The sequence below is a fragment of the Typopeltis vanoorti genome, chromosome 8, assembly GCF_054136105.1.
Source record: "Typopeltis vanoorti isolate ZY-2024b chromosome 8, IOZ_Tvanoo_1.0, whole genome shotgun sequence".
NCBI classification, from domain to species: Eukaryota; Metazoa; Arthropoda; class Arachnida; order Uropygi; family Thelyphonidae; genus Typopeltis; species Typopeltis vanoorti.
In genome coordinates, this window is record NC_143556.1 from 35,526,676 (window position 1) to 35,551,342 (window position 24,667).

The following is a 24,667-nucleotide window of genomic DNA, read 5'->3' on the forward strand; positions in this document are numbered from 1 at the left end:
ACACGAGATAGTGACAGTATCTTGAGCTCCCTATCAGTGAAGGATGAAGAATGAAACTGCTCGGCCAACTATTTTCTAAAAGTTAGGATCAAAGGGATGCTTCATATTAACTTTGCAAAAAAAAAAAAAAAAAGGCAGTGCAGAAGAGAATTATTTTGTTTTATTTAAAATCATAGTCTCTTGTCCCAACAGCGTGGTTATTACAAGCCAGCTTGGGCTATCAGTAGCTTATAATACGTAAAATAAGTAATTTCCGTTACATATTCTGACACACACACACACACACACACATACACACCAAGGCTGCCACTCCTTGGGATTTTTCCCGAGATCTAGGGAATTTACCGCTACCTAGGGATCTATGGAATTTTAATAGAAAACTCCCAAAATATTGGGAAATTTGAACAAAAGTTTGAATTTTAATATTTTTGTCATATTTTACTATTATATTCAGGAATTTTTTATTTTTTTTATTTTTTTGGATAAATCTGATAAATAAACCGTTTTTGCGCTGTTCTGGTTTCGTTTTCCCTTTCTTATCACACAGGTTTTACATCGTTACATACATATAGTGCAACCTTTTGCAGTGTTATCGTAAAGATCCTTGTACTTGTACGGTGTTTGACAAATTGTTTAAATTATCAATATTTTTACTTATTTTCATATTTATGGTACTTCCAGTCCAACCATATGGAGCCATCAAAGAAAAAACAGAAGTGGTATTCTTAACCATTTAAAGAAGATTGGTTAAAATATCCTGAATTAAAAGATTGGCTGCAGCAAGACGTGAACAGCAAAGATACTAGTTACTGTAAGTATTGTAATATTACATTAAAAACGCAAGAGCATTTCAGGTTACACCAACTATTCCTGAATGTATCAACAGAATATCTCAATTTACTTAGTTACTTCATTAAAGATGAGATTTTAAGAACAGCTAAATTATCAGAAATTGATCTAAGAAACCAAAACAACTATAAAAATGTCAATGATATTTACTTTGGTGGTAGAGCAATGGCGCACTTAATTAGAAACCCTTTCGAAGATAACTATTTTGTTGAGATTTAAAAATGATTGTTTAAAGGTTCTTGTGGAACTTAGTTCGCAAATGAAGAAAAGATTTGTCTTCGAAAAAGACAGCATTGTAGCAAAATTACGAATCTTGGACCCAAAAGTTGCTAGTGACCCTAGCCAGTCACCATCTACCATTATTCCTCTTATTGCTCAATTCCCCTCACTTGTTGATGATATTAGGTTAAATCAAATAGATGATGAGTGGAGAAGTTATCGTCTCGTAGCATCAGATCTACCAATTCCTAAAGATATTGGCATTCATTGACTGACATAAAAATGGCATGAATAATAATAAATATAAATAATATCATATTTTATGACAAATCTTACTATTCTGCCGCAATTATCTGCATGCGTAGAGCGAATTTTCTCACAAATGAATTGTATAAAAACAAAATTAGCTAATTTATTAAAAACAGAAACCGTGAGAGACAGAATCCTAGCAAAGCAGTGCTTAGCGAGACAAAATGCAACATGTACTTCTTGGGAGCCACCGAAAACATTAATCAAGGAGTTGGAAAGTCACACAGTTCATAATAGATATTAAAATCGACTTAATACAGCAAAGGGAATGTGATCAATTACTAGAAGATATTGGCGAAAAAAAAAGAGGGAGGAAATATCAATTAAAGTAAGTTAAGCATGTATTCTTCGTATAATATAAACTTATAATTTTTTTTAAATGAAAGTATACTTTGTTACAGGAAAAGAGAAAGAGAGAATTAATTAAAAAAATTAATAAAAAAATGAGCAAATTTTCAAGTCATTTTTCTGGTCAGTAGTAGGTAACTATTTAAATATCAATTTTTTGTGTTTTATATTATGTTTTTAATTTATGTGTAATGTTTTAATTAAACCATGCAGAATTATAAATTAATAAAAGCATATTTAAGTGCATAGTTGAGTTTTTTCATATTTAAGAACATATTTCGGATGTTTTAAATGTTTTTAGTGTACACTTTGAACGCATATTTTGCACTTTTTTACGACCTAAAATTCCGAGCCCTAGTTATTACTACCTGGGGAATTTTTCCCTAATCTGGGGAATGTTTGAGGTCTAATATGGGGAATTTTGAAAAATGTGAGTGGCAGCCGTCAGGGCTGCCACTCACATTTTTCACACACACACACACATACACGTAGAGCGCTGTCATGCTGCGCTAAATATCCTGGTAGCGATCGTTGGTAGATATTCGAATTATTAGTTTGCTAATAACGTGGTAATGAACTAAAATGGTTTTAGCATTTGGAGATGAGAAAAAAAGACGACTTCAGGCAATTGATAAAAGCAGGAAAGGTTCTATTGATAGCATGATTTTAGCCTTTGTGAATATTATAAATGATCACGATAGTTATTTTACCACCAGTTCTTGTTCTGGTCGAATAGTTGTATTTTCACAACCCCCGGTAGGTTATTAGTGTTATGCATGTAGAGCTACTTTATTTATTTACATTTTTCTAATAGTGTTTTCTGCATGTAGGTATATATGTAGCAAAGAGTAGTAAAAATTTACGAGACCAGCCTTCTCGATAACTGACCCACGTGACCTGTACTATCACTTTATTGGTGATGTCGGTTCGTGTACCCTTTCCCTTTATTATTACTACTCAAACTGCTTTAAAGTTTATGGCATGCTTAGTATCGTGGGTTTTTCATTTGAAGTTATTATATAGTAATATCCAGTGGGACATTAGTGAATAAAGAGGAGACATCAGAACTGACTATTATGTTAATATGTTGCAGGTTTAGTTTTTCTATAATGGCTTTAAAGTGGGTCGAGTCTTTTATTATTATTATTATTACGTGATACCTCCAGGGAGTCTTTGGACTCCCTGCCTGCAACACTCAATCCACCTACTACAACAAACCGCAACTACACCAGCGCCATCTACCACCAACCACCAAAACTAGTATTTTCACAGACAATCACAATCATCTATGCCCACGACGGGATTCGAACCCGCAGCCTTTTGGCTGGAGAGCAGATACGCTAACCACTCGGCCATCCAGGCTATCACGTGAAGGTGATGAGCAAAAAAAATAACCCAGAGTGACTTGAGTACTATAAAAAAAAACAGTAAATAGCCAAACACCGGCGAGGAGTAAAGCATCATAAAGTTTAACTGATATCACACATTACATACATAAAACAATAATAAAAAAATGACAGCAATAAAAAAACCACACAAAAATATTACTAATAATCCCACATTTATTTATGAAAAAAAAGAAATAAGAAGGCAACAAACGCTTCAAGATATTGGTGTCCCAATGAAGCAACAAAATATCAATGTGAAATCGAAATTATTAGCTGGTATATCTTCAGAGAAAAAGAAATCCTAGGAAGTCAGTGAAAATTAAACACTGGTGCAATTGAAAATTATGAAAAACCACAAAAATAATCAAAAATAAAAAAAAATACAAAATAATACCTACAAAAATGCTACACAACTTTACTAGAAATAAACTAAATACCTAAAGAAATGAAACATTACAAAATTTAAAAAAAGAAAACAAAACATTCACAGTAATATATAAAAACCATGCTAACACAAACACCAGTATAAAGATATGTAAACACATCAAGCTGCCCTGCTTCTGGCCCTCAAGAACTGACCTCACCATTTAATATCAGTGAAATAAACAAATCACCACTACAACAGAAGCAGCCAAAAACATGAAAAAGGTAGTACCAGAAATATTACTGATTTACATGAAACCACAAGACATTGGTAATAATATCTATTTGATTTGAAGGTCAGATATTTTCATTTGAAACTTACAGACCCTCTTCAGCAGCAGTGACAGTTGATTACAAGGTAGAATGCAAACAGCAGATTTATGTGAAACAGAAAGCGCCATGTGATGCTATATTTACAGCAGTGTAATGTGAAGAAAGACTAATCATAACTGTATAAAAAAAAAAGAAAAAACTTAATGATGTGTTATTCTAATCAGACTTTCACATATTTTTGATATAGATAGGCAGTCATTCCGATTCAAGTTCTGGCGGTGAAGCAAGGCTTCAGCACTCTCAGTAAACAAACATGCAAATTTGTATTGACAGCAATTTAGTAGTCATGTTTCAGATCAAAACCAAAGAATATTGTGGTCTATGTTGAACTAATCCAGATTTATCAGATTTCTTGTGGCAAATATATGATTGATGTTCTTGTATTCTCTTATCTGTTGAGCATCCAGTTTGTCTGAAGTAGGATAGATGGCAGTCACAAGGAAGTTGGTATATACCAGGGAGAGACATCAGTGAGCATTTATCTTTTGAAGAGGAGAAATAAGATGTGATAGCTTATTGATAGGTATAAAAGTAGCCACTAAATAGTATTTCTTCAAAATTCTGGAAATCAGTTCTGAAATGTTGTATGGGATTGGAACTCGACGTACTGTTTCCTTGTTGTTTATGTTAGGTTTGTAGGAGTCAAACAGATGTTGTGTAGTCCTTTCTGAGAAGTCATTTAATTTAATATATTCTTTGACATTTGAGAGTTCTCTCTGTGATTGATGAGGAGTGGAACAAATAGTGTTAGCATGTCGAAATAAAAATTTTAAAATTCCTGTCTTTATTAGGTGATATAACTACATCAGTTTTTTTTGTTTTTTTTTAAATAACGAAACCTGTGGTGTGATCATAATTAAAAGAATCACACGTATTAACCACAGTGAAAATTATTTAATTGTAAATATTTCATCCTAAGTATCTTAGGACATCATCAGTACGGTAGTTTAAAACAATAATAGGAATAACATACAGTTAGGGTGCATGATTACAATAGAATCTCATTAAATGTGCGTAATGTGCTACAGAAGTAAAAAAATAAATAAAATAAATAAAAAATAAAAATTATTTAACACAATTTTGTATGACAATTTCCCATAGATTGTGTTAATTTTTTTTTTTTTTTTAACTTCTGTAGCACATTACGTGTTTCTTTTAATTTTAACTACATCAGTCTATTGAAAGCTCACTTTCACTGGATGCTACATTCTTCAGCAATCTGCACACCATCCTTCTCAAAACACGTCTTTTTGCATCTTTAATTTATAATATAACCAAGTGGGAAAAACTTTCATCTATCTCTAATCCCGAGTATTTTAGTAATAAGCTGTGACACTTTTTGACTACTTGTATATGAAAATATGTCTTCTGCATTACTTCAACCTTTAGTATCACTTCTGGGTCTGGCTCCCTCTCACTGATGTGCTTTCATGCTGAAGTGGTTGCTTTTCTGAGTGGCTCTGTTCAGTGGTGGGGGGTGTGCCTTCCATTGGGCAGAGCCACTGCTGAGGGTTCTTCTTGGTGGTGGGATTAGCTTGTCACTGAGTTGAACTATCGCTGAATTAAACGAACCTTTAGGTCACTCATTGTTGGATAATCTGAGGATATCGCCTGAGTTTTTGGAGTACTCCCACACTTAAATGTACCTCAGTAAAGGTCGAAACTGGTCTGAGTAGTGGCCTTTCCCATAATGATATGTGTGTTGCATTATTGGATACTATGGCAGTTAATGTGAAGTCATTAGCTTCTATATATAAGTAGCCCAGTCATGAAATTACTTCACACGCAAACTTTGTTTGCTTACACTTGGATTATTATATTTCTTATATTCTAAGGTTCACAAAACCAAGAATATAATTTCTTGGCATCTTTAATTTATAGTAATATACTCTAATTAGTTAATTTTATCCTGTGCTGACATCAAGTTGCAGAGGCATATTTGTTTAGTGTGTACTATCTAGACAGTCACTTGAATTCATGCAGTGATGGATATTTGTAGCTATGCAGATTTAAGCAAATTAATTTAGTGTTCACAGTTTTACCAGTTATAGCTAGGCCAAAAAAAGGAAAATGTTAATATGAGAAATGTTACCTTAGCAGTTTTAAACTGTCAAAATTAAAGCAGAAAATAACTGCATATTCATTTAAATTTAAGTGACTGGATAAATGTTACATAATTTGTTTGTAAATTACATGTATATAATTATCAGCTTGCCTGGTCGGCCGAGTGGTTAGCGTTATCTGCTCTCCAGCCAAAAGTCTACAGGTTCGAATCCCGCTGTGGGCATGGATGTTTGTGATTGTGTGTGAAAATACTAGTGGCCGTAGAAGGCGTTGGTGTAGATGATGAATGTGGTTGGTGGCAGGGTGGAGACAGAGAGTTGTAGAGCAGGTTCCCTCCCTCGATGAGTCTTTGGACTCCCTGGAGGTGTTACATAATATTAATAATATACAGTATTAAAGTAGCTGAAGGTGTAAGCACTTAGGTTGCTCTTATAGAAATATTTATCATGTGATTTACAGGATCTTTTAACAAAGATATGTTGTCACCAGTTTTAAGCATATCAAATTAAGAGTTTATTTTTTAATTATACCAAACTATATAATTTTATCGATAATAAACAATATTTTTTCATGTTTAATTTTGTTTTAAAATTTTTATCATAATTTTGATATTTTATCCAAACACGTATACAGGTATCCCTTGATTAACACAGTTAATTAATCCCTCGATGTTACCGCGTACATCAAAATCACGTTAATCCAATCTAATAATCAATGGTAAAAATTACAATTCGTCCATGATCGATTACTGTATTAATAATTCGTTTTATATGGTACTCTTTTAGGAAAGATAAAAAATGAATCCAACATAAATGTGTAATAAATACTTGTACCTACATTATTTACTGCAATTTTTTTATCAAAAGAAGTTATCAAGATTCGTTTGAACAGTTTTGTTTTTTTTTCTTATCAGCATAAATTCTACGATAACAAGCAAAATGACTCTCCATACCTCGGCAAACAAGCAATAAAACATAAAGAAAAAAAAAACACCAAATATAATACATGATGGTACAAATTAAGTGGATATTGAATCCAACATTATTTCATAGCCGAATATAGAAACTACAAGAGTTTCGTGCTGAATATATAGAAACTAAAAGTTTCGACGGATGCAAGCATAAGCAATCTTATGGGCAACTCGTAGTAAAGGTGGAGTAAGATCCAGATCACTTTCCTTAGTATTTTCCATAATATAAAGCACATCTCCTAGAGGACATATATGATAAATAAGCCTTTGGCTCTCTATTTCAGTAATACATGATGGTTTATTTATTTTCAGGTACAGTCTAGAAATTATTGAACAAAGAATAAAAAAACAACAACAACTAAACCATACTATACTGACATCGGCAGTTGCGGTATCTCTCAGATACAATTTACTGTCAAATATCACAAATCTTTACATAACGTGTTAAACCAAACTGACAACAAAAAGCAGTGCAGAATATCACTTGTAACATATGAATGCACAACTACTCATGACCTCCAAGCTATACACTGAATTGTGTAAGAATATTTATATTAAACATTTTGCATATATCTGTCAGATCAGGTGCGAGCTCCGAGGGTTAAAGGCGCGTTAATCAAAACTTTTGTCGCGTATATCAAGGGAATGCCGCAATTAATTTCGGCGCGTTAATCAAATCCCATGTTAAGTAAGGGATACCTGTACACTGTACTTACAGTGTATACGTATATTTCGAAAGTTGTAGCACCCCCACGATTTCAAGTCACGAGCCGCCACTGGACTTCTTTGCACCCATCTTTACTTGCTCACTTTTATCTTAATCCCATATTTTTCACGAGGATCATCTACTCTCTTTGCCATTCTTGTAGACTATCCTTATACACAAACTTGTAGAAAGGCTTATGTGTTCGTCGTACATGTTGATTAATTTTAATGGTATAGATGAGAAAACAAACTGATAAGAAAATAACTATTTGTTAACTTATTGCTGATATTTTGCTGGTATTCTCCAGCATCTTCAGAGCACAAAAACAGTTTGTTACAGTACGCAAAACAGCAACAATCCAGTATAACAATGGGACTAGTTTGAACAATTGTAATGTACAACACAAAGACTAAAGTCCTAATTAGGTGGCATCTACATTGGAAAAAAAAACAAAACAGAGAAAGAAGGCATTAATTAGGTCTTAAGATGACTGTCTCCCAAATCAAATCTTTGACAAATTTATACAGCCATACTTGTTAAGGTTTGGAATATGTTTCAGGGCTTCTGTTGATTCAAAGAACAATCTCTCTGACTTATGTCAAATTGGCAACTCTTATCCATTCACCCAAGGACAGAATCTCTTCTTTATCACATCCAGGAGTCTATGAAGTGCTCTGTTTGTGTGATTGAGCTTACTATGGACAGACAGGAAGAACTGTGGACACCTGTCTCAGCAAACATAAAAAATATATCTGCCACTATTGCTATGGCAAGTCAGGTCTAGCAGACCATGCCTTGGATACTCCTGCACATAGGATAAATTGGAAAAAAACAAAAGTACTGCACAGAAGCTGTTATAAGTCAGAGAGATTGTACTTGGAATCAACAGAAGCCCTGAAACATGTTCCAAACTTCAACGAGTATGTGGCTGTGTAAATTTGCCAAAGATTTGGGAGACAGTTATCTTAAGACATAATTAATACATGCTTTCTCTGTGTTTTTTTCCAACATAGATGCCACCTAATTAGGACTTTAGTCTGTGTTGTACATTACAATTGTTCAAACTAGTCCCATTGTTATACTAGATTGTTGTTTTGCATACTGTAACAAACTGTTTTTGTGCTCTGAAAATGCTGGATAGAATACAAGTGAAATATCAGCAGTATGTTAATAAATAGTTATTTTCTTATCGGTCTGTGCTCTCATATATACTGTTAAAATTAATCACCATTCCTCACACACTTTCACTACCTTCCCACTTCCACTCTCCTTACTCTGTGTTCCTATCTCAACTTTTCCATCTTCCTGCCCATCTTGCATTCCTTTTTTGTCATTCTCATCTTTCATACTATATTCTTCCATTCATAAGCCCTTCAATCCCACCTGTTTCTTTCACATCACTTCCGATCTTTTGTATACCTCTGACCATTAAAAAAACAGTCTCTTCGTTTGACTCACACTTAATTCTTTAAGTGTAATCCATCCCTTTTATACAGTTCCATCTATCCCTTGAATTCATCCTGCACATGAACAAACTTTCATGAAACTGCAACATATCATACATGATTATTGCTCACTCTCATCTCATTGTGATATCTGGACAATACTGACTACCTTTCATACCATAAGATAGGAAAGGTACCACAATATGTGTCAAGGAAGTATTACCACTCAGGCCTTTCTAAAATAGATATAATAAATTTAGTTTAATCCTTTATCCAAGTGTAAGCAAACAAAGTTTGTGCCTGAAGTATCTTCAGGACTGAGGCAACTCGTGGTAAAGGTGAACCAAGCTCTCATCACTACTTGTCTTATTATCTCCCATAATACAAAGCACATCCCCTTGCAGGCATGTATAATACTATGCATTAAGGGAAGGGCCACCACCCAAACTGGTTTCGACCTTTATCGAGGTCTCGTCAGTGGGAGCCAGACCCAGAGGTGGTGATACTAAGAAGGAAGTAATGGAGAAGTCATATTTACCTATACGAGTTGCCAAAAGGTGTCTCACCTTATTATTAGTTACTCTGTATTTTGAGAAAGATGTCGGAAGTTTTTTCCCACTTGGTTAGACTATAATAAATTTAGTTTAATCCTTTATCCAAGTGTAAGCAAAGTTTGTGCCTGAAGTATCTTCAGGACTGAGGCAACTCATGGTAAAGGTGACCCAAGCTCTCATCACTACTTGTCTTAGTATCTCCCATAATACAAAGCACATCTCCTTGCTGACATGTATAATGCTATGCATTAAGGGAAGGGCCAGTACCCAGACCGGTTTCGACCTTTATTGAGATCTCATCAGTGGGAGCCAGACCCAGAGGTGGTGATATTAAGGTGGAAGTAATGGAGAAGTCATATTTACCTATACGAGTTCACTTCCAACTTTCTAAAATAGCTTGCTCATTTCATCAGATATCTGAGATAGCTTATTTTAATTCTTATATAAGGATGGTATTTACCTATGTAATCTGGTAAGCAAGAATTCAGGTTTTTAACTATAATAAGAAGATCATTATAGTAGCTGTTATTATCATCATCATCAAATTCCTGCCATGTACCCTCAAGGGGTGTACAGGATATGATAGTACTACATGAAAAAAAAATTACATCATTACTAAATTCCTATCTACAATTTTCCTCCAAATCAGTCTCTTACTTGTCAAGACTCCAACATTATCAGATCTTATATTTTTATCATCTAAGGCACTTTGTACCGTATCAATCCACCTATATCTTGGTCTTCCTCTGGGACGTTTTGCTGCCAACCTGGCAGAGAAACTTGTTTTGCTAATCTTTCCTCGCCCATTCTGTTTAAGTGACCATAACACCTGAGATTAGCTCTGCTAACACATTCCTGGATGCTGACAATGTCAAGTTCTTTCCTAATATCCTGGTTTTTAATATGATATTGCCATTGATGCCATCTGTTCACACCTATAATCTTTCTCAGGACTCTCATATCTGCGGTCTCTAGTCTTTGGTTAAGTGTTTTACTTCTGACCCAGCTCTCAGATCCATAAGTTAAAACTGGTTTGAACACTGTCTTGTATACAGCTAATTTAGTGTTCTGACTAATTTCTCTCTTATTCCATATGAATTTATTCAATTGACTTCCCACCATACCAGCTTTGCTGATTCTGTTGTCTATTTCTATATTTAATTTACCATCTTCACTAAAAATCGTGCCTAAGTAGCTGAAATGTTTTACTTGTTCCACAGGTTCTCCATTCACAATACAGTTGACATTTTCAATGATTCTGCCTATTTTCATTGTCTTTGTCTTTTTATTGCTGACCTTCATACCATATCTATTACAACAGCTATTCAATTTAGTCAGAGAATCTTGCAGACTTGTAGCAGGTTTATTTAGAAGTATAACATCATCCGCATAAAGCAAAGAGCTGACATTAACATCTCCAATTTTGATATCATGTTTAAAACCACTTTCCTTCATAATGTGATCCATATAGATAATGAATAACAGAGGGGATAATGTACATCCTTGTCTCACACCAGATTTAACATTAAACCATCTTCCTGTACTTCCTTCAATTCTAACTGTTGACTTACAACTCAAATAAAGACTAAGTATTGCTTGATATAATGCTCCATTGACACCATATAACTGCAGCGTATTGAATAGCTTCTCTCTTTGCATCTTGTCATATGCCTTTTCCAAATCGACAAAACTTAAATACAGATCTTTGTTATATTCTCATACTTTCTCGACTATTTGTCGTAAAGTGAAGATCTGATCCTGACAGCCTCTATTTGGCCTGAATCCAGCTTGTCCTTCACTAAGCTTTTCTTCCACAATTCTTCTCAACCGTTTTTTTAAGTATACTTGTATAGATCTTGCCAGGAATGCTCAATAGGGAAATTCCTCTGTAATTCTCACATTCAGTTTTATTTCCCTTTTTATATATGGGTACTATGAGAGCTCTACTCCAGCTGTTATTATATTATTGGAATTTAAAAGTTTATTATAATTGTGGATAATTTTTTCTTTTATCACAGAAACTGAGTCATGTATTCTTTCCTTTAGAAATTTGACCAAGTAGCAAAGAAGGGATGCATTTGGCATTTAGTTTCTCATGATTTAGTCGAAAAGATGGACATCGTAAGTAATCTTTGTCTCTCTTTTTGTAAATTTGAGTAAAGAGAAATCTATAATTTTATTACAGCTGATGGTAATAGACAAAATTTACATCAAATTTTAGTCAATAAATGTATACGAAAAAAAGGTCTGCTAAATTAAGAATGGGAAATCACAATTTTTTTTCTGTTTCATTTAAATTTTGCATACAGCTAACATATTATGATATTACATTGCCTCATGGAACGAGACATCCGGTAATGTAATACTTGATATTTATGTTTTGTACACATACACACACACACGACCACAAACTAAAATTTGTACCATTGATTAGTGTGATGATTTCATTAAATACAGACTGAATCATCTCTTAATTGTTTTGAATATCAAGAACAACTAAGGGATGGCAATATCTCTGGTTGTTAACAGAGCAGATTATCATGAAGGTAACTTATTTGGTTTATTTTTATCCAGTAATATTATTAAGAATCACTGCAGTGGCTCCAAATCCAGGTTCTATAAAGGTTAGTGATTTCTCTTATTAAAAATTATTATGACCCAAATTTGACCTGCTGTTATATTGGTTCTAGGTCGAATATTTTGATATGGTATCCTGGTGTTAAAATTAAACATTTAATGAAAAAATTATAGCAGTTGAAAATAACAAAAAATGTGCCCAAGGTATGGTATTTTTCTCCCCCAAATATTACAACGATGATGTTTTACTAGTCTCAACCAGATTTTTAGTTTTTTAAGGTTTCCTGAGAAATGACCTTAATCATACTTAAATGAATGGGATGGGAGAATGCTTATTCTGAATGATGTTGATGTCTAGATACAAGTCACATCATTTGCCTAAATGATGTAACTAGTAATTTAATTGACTAACATTATTGTTTAAGCGTGTATATTGTTGAAAGTTCTCTGAGAAATTCATTCCAAACAAAAATAAAGGGTAGAGGATGCTTCCTCTTCAGATACTTTTAAAAGTTACATTATTCAATTGATTTTGACCAATTTGGAATATAGAGTAGTAGTATTTTACCCTGTGTAAGGTCTCCTGAGAATTTCAGCTCAAAAACAGAGAAGAAGTCACTTCCAATGTTAATAACTTGTAATTCACGTTGTTCAACTAAATTTCAAATATAGTCACTTTTTTTTTTATGTTACTTAGTCTTCAAAGAACTCCGTCACAATTGGACCATTATGGAATAAGTGTGCATAATGAGAGTGGCTTAATTCCTCCATGCACCTCTATAGTATCATTCAGTTGATTTCAATCAGTTATTTGTCACATGATTTGCCTATTATTATTATTATTACGTGACACCTTCAGGGAGTCCAAGGACCCACCACTCTACTTCGCTAATACATCTCATTCTCTCCACTACTAATTAATTCTCCAACTATGACACTACTACCATCAATGCCATCTATCGCCCATCATCACCCGACAATGGTATTTTTTGTCTGTAAATTGCATGTGTTCTGAAGGCCAATTTGTCTGTACTCGGGATGAAAAATCTGAGTTTCTGGGAGAAAAAAACCTTGCTACCACTCTGTGAGATCAGCTAACTCACCTTCAACTGAATTATCTCATAAAAACTAAGTGATATCTCAATAAATAAATAAAAAAAGGAATGCCAAGTATAGTAGTGAACAAATTAATTCTAACACTCACATTTTAAAGAAACATTTTAATTTTGCAAGAAAATAAGTTTAATTTTACAAAAATTAAACTCAAACTTTATTTAATAATTTATATGTACTCTTCTGTTCCTAATTAGTTTATTAATTTGCTTAGTCATGGATTCTACCAACATAGAACACATTTTTCTTATTTCTGCATCTCAAAACCATACTTTTATAATGGATTGTATTAAGTTATCCTTTGTGTCATGATTTAATTTTCCAAGTCTCTTTTTCATTATAGCCTCCAAGTTTTCTTTTAGGTTAATCTTAGGAGAGTTACCTGGCCACTGAAGTAATTGAATGTTGAATGATTTTTGAGGAACCCTTTCGCTTTTTTTGAAGTGTGGCATGGAGTGAGATCCTGTTGGAAAATGAGTTCTTTGTCTTTCTGGATCTGTAGGACAACTCTTTCCTCCAATATTTTTATGAATTGGTCACTTTTCATCATACTGTCAACAGTCAAGTGATCTTGGACCATCATGTGTTAAACAATCCCAGAACATCTTTTTTAGTAGCATGTTTAGGAGCTTGTTGAAGGTAGATGCAAGAAGTCTTCTCAGCTGCTGATTTTCTAACATAGGGTACTTGCTCTCCTTGAACAAAGAAATGGTTCTCATCTGAGAATGTGACATTCTTTCACTTCAACAGCCTTTGTGCATTTTCGCCCACTGGAGCTTCTTTTTCTGCACTGGCCTTCATCAACAGTTGTTTCTTTTTTGGTCTGTGGGCAGTCGTCCCTGTTTCCAGCAATCTTTGATGGACTGTCATGTCAGAAACATTAATCCCACTAGCTGCCAAGTCTCAGTCTACAACAGACAATCTTGGATTCATTTGCATTTCCTAACTAAATGATCTTGAGTAAGTGTAGTTTTCCTTTTTCTCCCATATTTTCCTTTTCTGTCAGGAGAAAAGGTACCTATCTTCTTAAACCTCTTTAAAATTGCATTAACGGTACCCAAACCAACACCACACTCATACACTTGACAATTTGTCTTTTGACTCATGGATATGTGCTGAGAAAGAGTACATATTTTTGAATGCTTTCATGGAGATGTATCCATTTTATAGCTACACAAAATGAATAAAACACTATGAATATCATTTTGTTTACACTATTAAAAATGCACAACACTACTAATAAACATCATAGAGACAGTTAAAACACACAACACCCCATTGAAAATAGTGAACCAAAACCAAAATTATTGTGAACTGAAACAAAAACCTAACCAAAAACTTGATGAAAATTTGGCTTGTTAGGATGAATTTATTCACTACTGTATGAGAAAGTAGCAGGTTATCTGCAATTTAGAAACTTATTATAAAATGTGAATAAATTACAGAGGCAGGACCTACCTTTTACAAAGCTGTGCTGCCCCCATCTATCTATTCCTGAATTTTACTTTTAATCAACTTTTCTAATACTTTAACCACCACCACTCGAGAGATACTAATTGATCTGTAATTTGATACTTCTGTCTTGGAGCTACCTTTATGTAATGGAATTATTTCATGTATGTGAATATCAGTCTTCTTTTATGACTCAGTATGAAATTTCTAGATACAGATATCTTAATTTAATCTTAGTGGTAAATTTAAACTTAATAATTTCATTGTTAAACCTGCTCTACACCATATACTTTATATAAGCAAACATAGCCAACAGGCAAAGGAGAGCACAGCTGCTTACAGTTGTTAATGACTAAATTGTCTGTTCCCATGGTCTTAATATAATATATAATTCAGGTTGTAATATGGTATAATACATGCAACTGGCAGGAATTTGGCAGAACAGAAGCACTTTGTAACCTTTGTTTAGTTGCTTGCTTCAGTAGCCTCGTATATTTCATTCTGATGATGTAATGAGATACTCATCACAAACTATTAATGAGTTATATTAAATTCTTTATTTCATTACTTTATTTAATCTGTGTAATCAGTTAAATATATCCTCTATCAAATTAAATTTTGTTTTTCTGAAGCTGTTCTTATTTCATCAATCCACTTGGATCTTGGTCTGGATCTTTTTTTGTTCCATCCTGATGTCAAGCATCTGTTTTCTCACCTTTCCTTTTTGTTTAAGTGACCATATCACCTGAGATTAGCTCTGCTCTTGCATTTCTGAATACAATATCAGGTTTCTTTCTAATATCTTCATTTTTGATATAATTCTACCATTGATGCCATCTATTCAGACCCTTAATTTTTCTCAGAACTCATCTCCTTGATGATGAAAGTTTATTTTTCACTTGGTCAGACTATAATAAATTTAGTTTAATCCTTTATCCAAGTGTGTGCAAACAAAGTTTGCACCTGAAAGTATCTTCAGGACTGGGGTAAAGTGGTACAACACCAGGCAACTCCTTGCAAAGGTGGAGCAAGATACCAACACTCCTATCTCAGTATCTCCCATAATGCAAAACACATCTCCTTGCGGATATGTATAATGTTATGCATTAAGGGAAGGGCCACTACCCAGACTAGTTTTGACCTTTATTGAGGTCTCTTCAGTGGGAGCCAGGCCCAAGTGGAGATACCAAGGCAGAAGCATTGGCAAGATTATCTCCTCCTATAGGAGCTGCCAAACGGTGTGCCACCTTTTCATTAAATTACTCTGGATTTAGAGAAAGATGTTGAAAGTTTATTTTTCACTTGGTCAGACTATAATAAATTTAGTTTAATCCTTTATCCAAGTGTGTGCAAAAAAAGTTTGCGCCTGAAAGTATCTTCAGGACTGGGGTAAAGTGGTACAACACCGGGCAACTCCTTGCAATTTCGACTTCAATAAAGGTCGAAACTAGTCTGGGTAGTGGCCCTCCCTTATTGCATAACATTATACATAACCACAAGGAGATGTGTTTTGCATTATGGGAGATACTGAGATAGGAGTGTTGGTAGCTTGCTCCACCTTTGCAAGGAGTTGCCCGGTGTTGTACCACTTTACCCCAGTCCTGAAGATACTTTCAGGCACAAACTTTGTTTGCACACACTTGGATAAAGGATTAAACTAAATTTATTATAGTCTGACCAAGTGAAAAATAAACTTTCAACATCTTTCTCTAAATCCAGAGTAATTTAATGAAAAGGTGGCACACCGTTTGGCAACTCCTATAGGAGGAGATGACCTTGCTAATGCTTCTGCCTTGGTATCTCCACTTGGGCCTGGCTCTCACTGAAGAGAACTCAATAAAGGTCGAAACTAGTCTGGGTAGTGGCCCTTCCCTTAATGCATAACATTATACATATCTGCAAGGAGATGTGTTTTGCATTATGGGAGATACTGAGATAGGAGTGTTGGTAGCTTGCTCCACCTTTGCAAGGAGTTGCCCGGTGTACCACTTTACCCCAGTCCTGAAGATACTTTCAGACGCAAACTTTGTTTGCACACACTTGGATAAAGGATTAAACTAAATTTATTATTATCATCTCCTTGATTTCCACTTAATGAGAGGCACTGTTTTATTTCTAACCCATCTTCTAGATCCATGTTAAAATTGGTTTGAACACTGTCTTATATCTTATATATATAGCTACTTTAGTGTACTGACTTTAATTTCTCTCTTTTAGTCCATATTTATTTATTTGACTGCCCACCATACCAGCTTTGCTTATTCTGTCTGTTGTTTCCATATTTAATTTTCCATCTTCACTAAAAATAGCCCCTGAATAGCTGAAATGTTTCACTTGTTCTATAGATTTCCCATAATTATAAAGGATCAGATCATGACGACGATCTGAATCCTAATCCTGAATCTTATCCATAGAGATGATAAATAACAGTAAAGTTTATTTATCTTATACCTGATTTTTACATTAAACTATCTTCCTATATCTCCTTCAATCACAGCTGCTCACTTACAACTTAAATTTGGGCTACATATTGTTTTGTATGATATTTTGTTCTCATATAATTATAGTGGAGAGCCTGTGTAGCTCAGTGGATGTGGCGTTTGCACACCACGGCGCTTGGCCGCACGAAGGAAGACTTGGTTTCGAGTCTAGTCGACGACTAGAAGAAATTTTACTAAGCCTTTTTTCGACCGGTTCCTGAGTTAGTCGATCTCTGGCACAGGCAAGCGGGTTTTTCGTCCCGTAAACTCAAGAAAATCGACCGTAGAACCGACATTATTTCAGACATTAAAATATTGTGTTAGGGTTAGGGACCACGAGATGGCAGCACATTTGAGCCATCTCTCTTCACTGTGTACCGCTTAATTAGTGATAGCCTTGGGCCATCTATCTCTGATTGGTACCAGTGGAGATTGAGCTGCCCACTCAGTCTCGAAAAGTTAGATAGGGCTAGATGGCCTCGCCTACTCCCGTATACGGGAATAAAAAGGCGTTAGCTGATTTTTATTTTTTTTTATTTGATAATTATAGTGTTTAGAATGCTTTTTCTCTTGGCTCCTTTTCATATGCCTTTTCCTGGTCTTCAAAACTTAAATACAGAGCTGTTTTTGACCTGAATCCAGATAGTTCAAGTTTTTCTTCCATAGCGTTTCTTAGTCTCTTCTCAGGTGTGCTATAAATTTTATTTGGAACACTTAATAAGGAAATTCCTCTGTAATTCTCATATTCAGTTGTATTTCACTTTTATTTATTTATTTTTTTATTTTTTATAGATGGGTACTGTGAAAACTGTATTCCAGTCATGTGGAATTTTTCCTTATGAGCTGTCATTCTCAATTATGCACTTTCAGCTAGTGTAATAATACTTTTAATTAATATTAATAATTTTAACATTATTAATAATACTTTTATAAGTCCATATTTGAGCATTTTTAATGAACTATCATCTTACTGCAGTTGCAGGTTTTTTAATGGCTTTTTCTATCTCAAGTGTAGATTATGAACTTTTGGTTACATTCTTGAATGTTTTCTACCACTGTTCTGTCACTTCTTATTTTCTTTAATAATCTTTAAAACTGAGGTTAACATGTTGTTCTCAGTTTTTATGTCACTTTTTTCATTTTTGATTTCTTTTACAGTAATTTTTACTCCATTTCTAAGCTTTTTCAATAGCGTTACACAATTAGCTATATTTACACATTACTTAGTTTTCTTACATTTTTTCTGTAATCTCTCAGGGCGTATATTGACTTATTTCCTGTGAGCTTTGATATGCTTTGTATTTTTCCAGGACTTCCTCTACCTTCATTGAATCCACCATGAAGTTCAGATTTTTCTTCAACTCACTCAAGGTTTGAGTGGGGCTGAGTCAAACCTTCTATCTGGCTAAGATATGTAGATGACGTGTTCTCTATTTGGCCTCATGGCCCAGACACGTTAGACTCCTTCCTCAGTCATCTCAATAGTCTACATCCAAGAATCCAGTTCACTATGGAAAAGGAAAAGAACAATTGTTTGCCCTTCCTAGACACCTTAGTCACACGCCTGCCTAATGATACACTGACCTTCACCGTATACAGAAAACCCACACACACAGGCAGATACATTCACAAACTCTCCCACCACCACCCCTCTCAACAATATGGCATTATTAAAACTCTTACCAAGAGAGCCCACAATCTTTGTTCCAGTGGAACCGCCCTCACTAATGAGCTTAACCACATACACAGCACTTTCCTTTCCAATGGCTACAGCGATCACAGTATCAAAAAAATAATCAACTCCTCCCCCATTCCCCTTCCTTCTCGTCAACAAGATTTTAAAAATGCCATCACCATACCCTACATCCGTGGCACATCTGAAAAAATAGCCAAGATACTAAAACAATACAATCTACACACAGCATATAAGTCCCACCGCAAACTGGCTACCCTTATCCGTTCTACGAAAGATCAGCTCCCACCTCTCTCTCTGCCTGGAGTTTACAAAGTACCCTGTTCCTGTAAGCTGGCGTACTTTGGACAGACAGGCAGATCAGCATCCATCCGTCTAGAGGAACACAAGTCTTACATCTTCAAACACAACTATGGCCATTCAGGCTTGGCTGACCATGTTTTGGACACCACCCACAGAGTATCATGGAAGAAAACCACCATGCTCCACCACAGCAAATTCAAGAAAGAGAGACTTTTCTTAGAAGCAGCAGCAGCTCTCAAAAACCAGCCAAATCTCAATAAATATGGGTGCATTAAGCTTCCGAAGATTTGGGAAACACTCATCACCAGAGTTCCCACCTTACATTCCAGGCCACCTACGACTGCCCTTAGAGGGCGCTCTACCTAGATAGGACTTTAGTGTCACCCACGTGGTTGGGCTTAGTATTGTTTGTTATTTGTGCATATGTAACATTAATTTTTTTGTAATCCCCGTAGATGTCCTAGTGACTAGGACGAAATATAGGAAGTATTAAAGTCTATTTTAATTCTTTTTGAGTGTTGTTAAAAAATCCATTAAGCCTCCAACATGAAGTTGGAAAAATGTACGTAGAGTATTAACAAAATTAAAAAAGGTATAGCGTAAAACAAAAATTTAACTAAGTTTATTTTTAAGAAAGTTTTCTATAAAATAAATATACTAGATATAAATATACGGCACCCATATACTGTTAACATTGATGCACATAAGGCAGTTATATGGCCTACTTATCTAAATATGACTGATACCAACATTTTATGTGGAAAGTATAGGGTAGCAAAGCAAATGTTAAACTGAAAAAGAGAAGAGTTATTTCAGTTGTATGATAATTGTTTGAAAAAAAACAGGATAGAATTATTGATGTAACTTTTACAATGTGGTAGTGGAGTATATCTTATTTTGTTAAATGTTTGTTAATTCCAGACTTTCTAAGGATACTTTGACTTACTTGTTAATTGATATCTTAATTAATTTTGAAAAAGAAAAGGTATCTTCAGAAAATAACAAACCCTATAACAGTTAAGATGGTAATGCATATATGACAGATTTTAGGTAAGTGTTGTTTATTCACATGCATAATAAATGCATGTGAATAAACAGCAATTATGACATCCTCCCTGACATTCCATTCCATTACATATGGAGGATATTAAGAAACCTGCAATGCATTCATGGCGTGTCAACATGCATTTTTGGTTCTTCATTTAAAATTATAGACTTCATATATATGAATACATTGCTTTCAAAGAAGTCAATGGAAGTCACCGTAGTGTGAAGAACAAACACCAATGGTGCCCGCCTTAATAACATGTAGAACCTTCTTTTGCTGCTATGACTGTGGCAATCCAATGGGACCATCTTTCCACAAGCATACAATAGCAATCAATAGAAATTTTAGACTATTTTTCCTGTAGGTATGTAATGAGGTCCTGGACTGTTGTGAGGCAGACATCCCTTGACCTCACCTGATGCTCTAGTTCATCCCACAGATGTTCAGTAGGATTGAGATCAGAGCTTTGTGGAGGCAAGTCAACTGTAATAACATTCATGTCCATAAACCATGCAGTAAGAACAGCAGCCTTATGACACAATGCATTATCATGCTGAGACAATGGTCAGTTCCATAGAAACCGCAAAGTAGGAAGCATTGCACTATCCAGAATGTTCAGATACCTCTTGGAATTCAATGTTTGTGGCACCACAAACAGAGGTCTCTTTCAAACTCTGTCAGTTCCTTCTCATAGCCATTTCACTTGGACACAGTTGCACTAAATTTGGAGAATTCTATTCTTCCAATTTATGCCAGCTACAAGCACGTAAATTGTTTCATGATATGATATAATGCACTTTGTCCATGGGGGGTGGGGTCTGTTGACTTTTTCCAAGCAGTGTGTGTGTGTGTGTGTGTATACACACACACACACACACACACACACATAATACACTGCTTATATATATATATATATATATATATATATATATATATGGCAGAAAGATAGTATTAATATATCATTGCTCGTATATATGCAAATTACACACACACACACACACACACACACTTAGAAAATTCTATACTAGATTAAGCGAAAATAGCTCCACTGTCATTCTATCACTATTTTTCAAGAATATTTCATGCACATTTTCATATATATATATATCATTTTTTGTTAATATTGCCTCGTTTGTTTTCTTCTCTCCATTAAAAATGATTAAGATTAGCAATAGTAAATGTTTGAAGTTAATAATTATTTCATATGGTAGGATGATTTTTTAATATATGTCAATTTGTGTCATCAAATTAAAGCCATCAAAGGCTTGAAATGTGGAAAGGCAGCAGGAATAGATGATATTTGACCAGAAATGCTGAAGTATGGTGCTATAAAAGTCTTACAGTGGCTGCACTGCATAGTTCAGAAAGCCTGGACAGAGAGACAAATTCCTGATGATTGGAGTAGAGCTCTAATAGTACCCATATATAAAAAGGGAAATAAAACTGAATGTGAGAATTACAGAGGTATTTCCCTACTGAGTGTTCCTGATAAGATATGTGCAAGTATACTTGAGAAACGGTTGAGAAGAATTGTGGAAGAAAAGCTTGGTGAAGAACAAGCTGGATTCAGGCCAAATAGAGGCTGTCAGTATCAGATCTTCACTTTATGACAAATAGTTGAGAAAGCATGGGAATATAACAGAGATCTGTATTTAAGTTTTGTTGAACTGGAAAAGGCATTTGACAAGGTGCCAAGAGAGAAGCTATTCAATACGCTGCAGTTATATGGTGTCGAAGGGGCATTATATCAAGCAATACTTAGTCTTTATTTGAGTTGTAAGTCAGCAGTTAGAATTGAAGGAAGTACAGGAAGATGGTTTAATGTTAAATCTGGTGTCAGACAAGGATGTACATTATCCCCTCTGTTATTCATTATCTATATGGATCATATTATGAAGGAAAGTGGTATTAAACATGATATCAGAATTGGAGATGTTGATGTCAGCTCTTTGCTTTATGCAGACGATGTTATACTTCTAAATAAATCCACTACAAGTTTGCAAGATTCCCTGAATAAATTGAATAACTGTTGTAATAGATATGGTATGAAGGTCAGCATTAAAAAGACAATGAAAATAGATAGAATTGTTTAAAATGTCAATTGTGTTGTGAATGGTGAACCTGTGGAACAAGTAAAACATTTCAGCTACTTAGGCACGATTTTTACTGAAGATGGTAAATTAAATATGGAAATAGACAACAGAATCAACAAAGCTGGTATGGTAGGCAGTCAATTGAATAAATTCATATGGAATAAGAAAGAAATTAGTCGGAACACTAAATTAGCTATATACAAGGCAGTGTTCAAACCACTTTTAACTTATGGATCTGAGAGCTGTGTCAGAAGTAAAACACTTGACCAAAGACTAGAGACCGCAGATATGAGAGTCCTGAGAAAGATTAGAGGCGTGAACAGATGGCATCAATGGCAATATCATATTAAAAACCAGGATATTAGGAAAGAACTTGACATTGTCAGCATCCAGGAATGCGTTAGCAGAGCTAATCTCAGGTGGTATGGTCACTTAAACAGAATGGGCGAGGAAAGATCAGCAAAACAAGTGTTCTCTGCCAGGTTGGCAGGAAAACGACCCAGAGGAAGACCAAAATATAGGTGGATGGATATGGTACAAAGTGCCTTAGACAATAAAAATATAAGATCTGATAATGTTGGAGTCTTGACAAGTAAGAGACTGATTTGGAGGAAAATTGTAGATAGGAAATTAGTAATTATGTAAATTTTTCATGTAGTACTATCATATCCTGTACTATCAAATTCCTGACATGTACCCCTTGAGGGGACATGTCAGGAATTTGATGATGATGATGTCTATTTGTATAGCTTAGTCACTTTTACAGGAAAACAAATGTTAAAATGTTGCTATATTTTAAATCTGTATTAAATATTTGTATTTCAGTTGAATGCTTTAAGTAGTCACAGTGGTTCTGCTGTTTTTAAATTTGAGCCATGCATACTTCATGTCCAGTGTGCCGATTTAATACATGCCCAAAAGCTAGTAAGTATGTTTATAAGAAGTTGTAGTATTAGTATATCTTACTTTCTAATGCACTTATATTTTTGTTTATCTTAATTTGAATTTCAACAGATATCATTTATATTTTGATTAATCATAAGTTTTATTTCAGGTTATGCCAGTTTGATACAGTTAAAATTTATTTTTTATTGAAAAGAATAGTAATGTTTGCCTTTTTAAACAAACAGCTTTTAAATATCTAAATGGTTTAGGCCAGTGTTGAATGGTACAGCACACTGGCACCTTTATTAACAGTGACATGTGATTATGACATATGAATGCAGTACATTTAGAAATTTGTAATATTCAGTAAATTTTTACATGTTTACCTAGTATGCAAATTAGTTTAGTTATTTAAAGAAATTTGCATTTGTCATTGCATCTGTTGTTAAGATATTTGCTTTATAAAACTTTCCCAATATTTGCTATACAAAATTTTTATTAAAACTTATTGTAATACATTTTACTTATTTTTTTTATGTACTTACACACTAAATTTGTGCTTAATAAATTGCATGTTATATACTTGTGTCACTATTACATTAAAATATCAGTAAATAATTTTTTAGTTTCTTTTCATATCCTTTTCATTTTCAAATTTTCCTTCTAGCAAGGAATGAGTGCTGGCTCATTGTTTTACCCCCCCCCCCCCAAAAAAAAAAGGCAGCACTGATTTAGACTAAATGGACACACTCACCCAAGAATGTTGATATTACAACCATGCGTTGATATGATTTTTTGTATATATTGCAACTCATAGTACACAAAAGAGTTTTTTATACTATAACCCTTTGCTGTCCATTGGTATTTAACTGACCCGAATGCTTTTTTTTTCAATCATATGTTAATTATAACTAAACACAAGTGCAGATGACAGTTTAATTTACTGTCATCTGCTATCATATATTTGATATAATTAATTACATTTTTATTTTTATATCATACTATACCTGAAAGGCTGTAAACCCTTTATTGGGTAGTATCACATACCACCCACAAAAATTTTATGCTGCTCATGGCATGCAAATAAAAGGTATTAGATATGCTAGAAACTTACCCTGGATTCACATCATTAAGAAGCTAAAATATGTAGATAGGTGAATCTGATTCTTGTTGAAGCTTTAAACAGCAGTGGTGAATTAATCATCATCATGATTATATATATACTTAATATATACTCTCAAGGGATGCATGGTAACTATGGTAGGACTATATGAAAAAAGGCTTCCAGGCAAGGACATATCTCATTCTTCCTGATGTACTGTGGAGGCACAAAGTAAAATTCCTTAACTTTGTGACCAAATGTGTTCATACAGTTTGCAAATTAGACAAATAGGTAAAAATGCTTCTGATAAATC

General features: G+C 34.3%; 1 protein-coding gene across 1 annotated transcript in view; it reads left to right on the top strand.

Annotated features, from left to right (window-relative positions):
* The first annotated feature begins 2,226 nt into the window (after nucleotides 1-2,226).
* The window catches only part of LOC150103928 (tRNA wybutosine-synthesizing protein 3 homolog), a 54,840-nt gene continuing 32,399 nt past the window's right edge, over nucleotides 2,227-24,667 (top strand). The window contains exons 1-3 of the mRNA XM_090397013.1: nucleotides 2,227-2,481; nucleotides 11,655-11,729; nucleotides 23,193-23,291. Of these exons, the coding sequence (XP_090253139.1) occupies nucleotides 2,308-2,481; nucleotides 11,655-11,729; nucleotides 23,193-23,291 (348 nt within the window). The 5' untranslated portion in view covers nucleotides 2,227-2,307. The remainder of the gene's footprint in view (nucleotides 2,482-11,654; nucleotides 11,730-23,192; nucleotides 23,292-24,667) is intronic.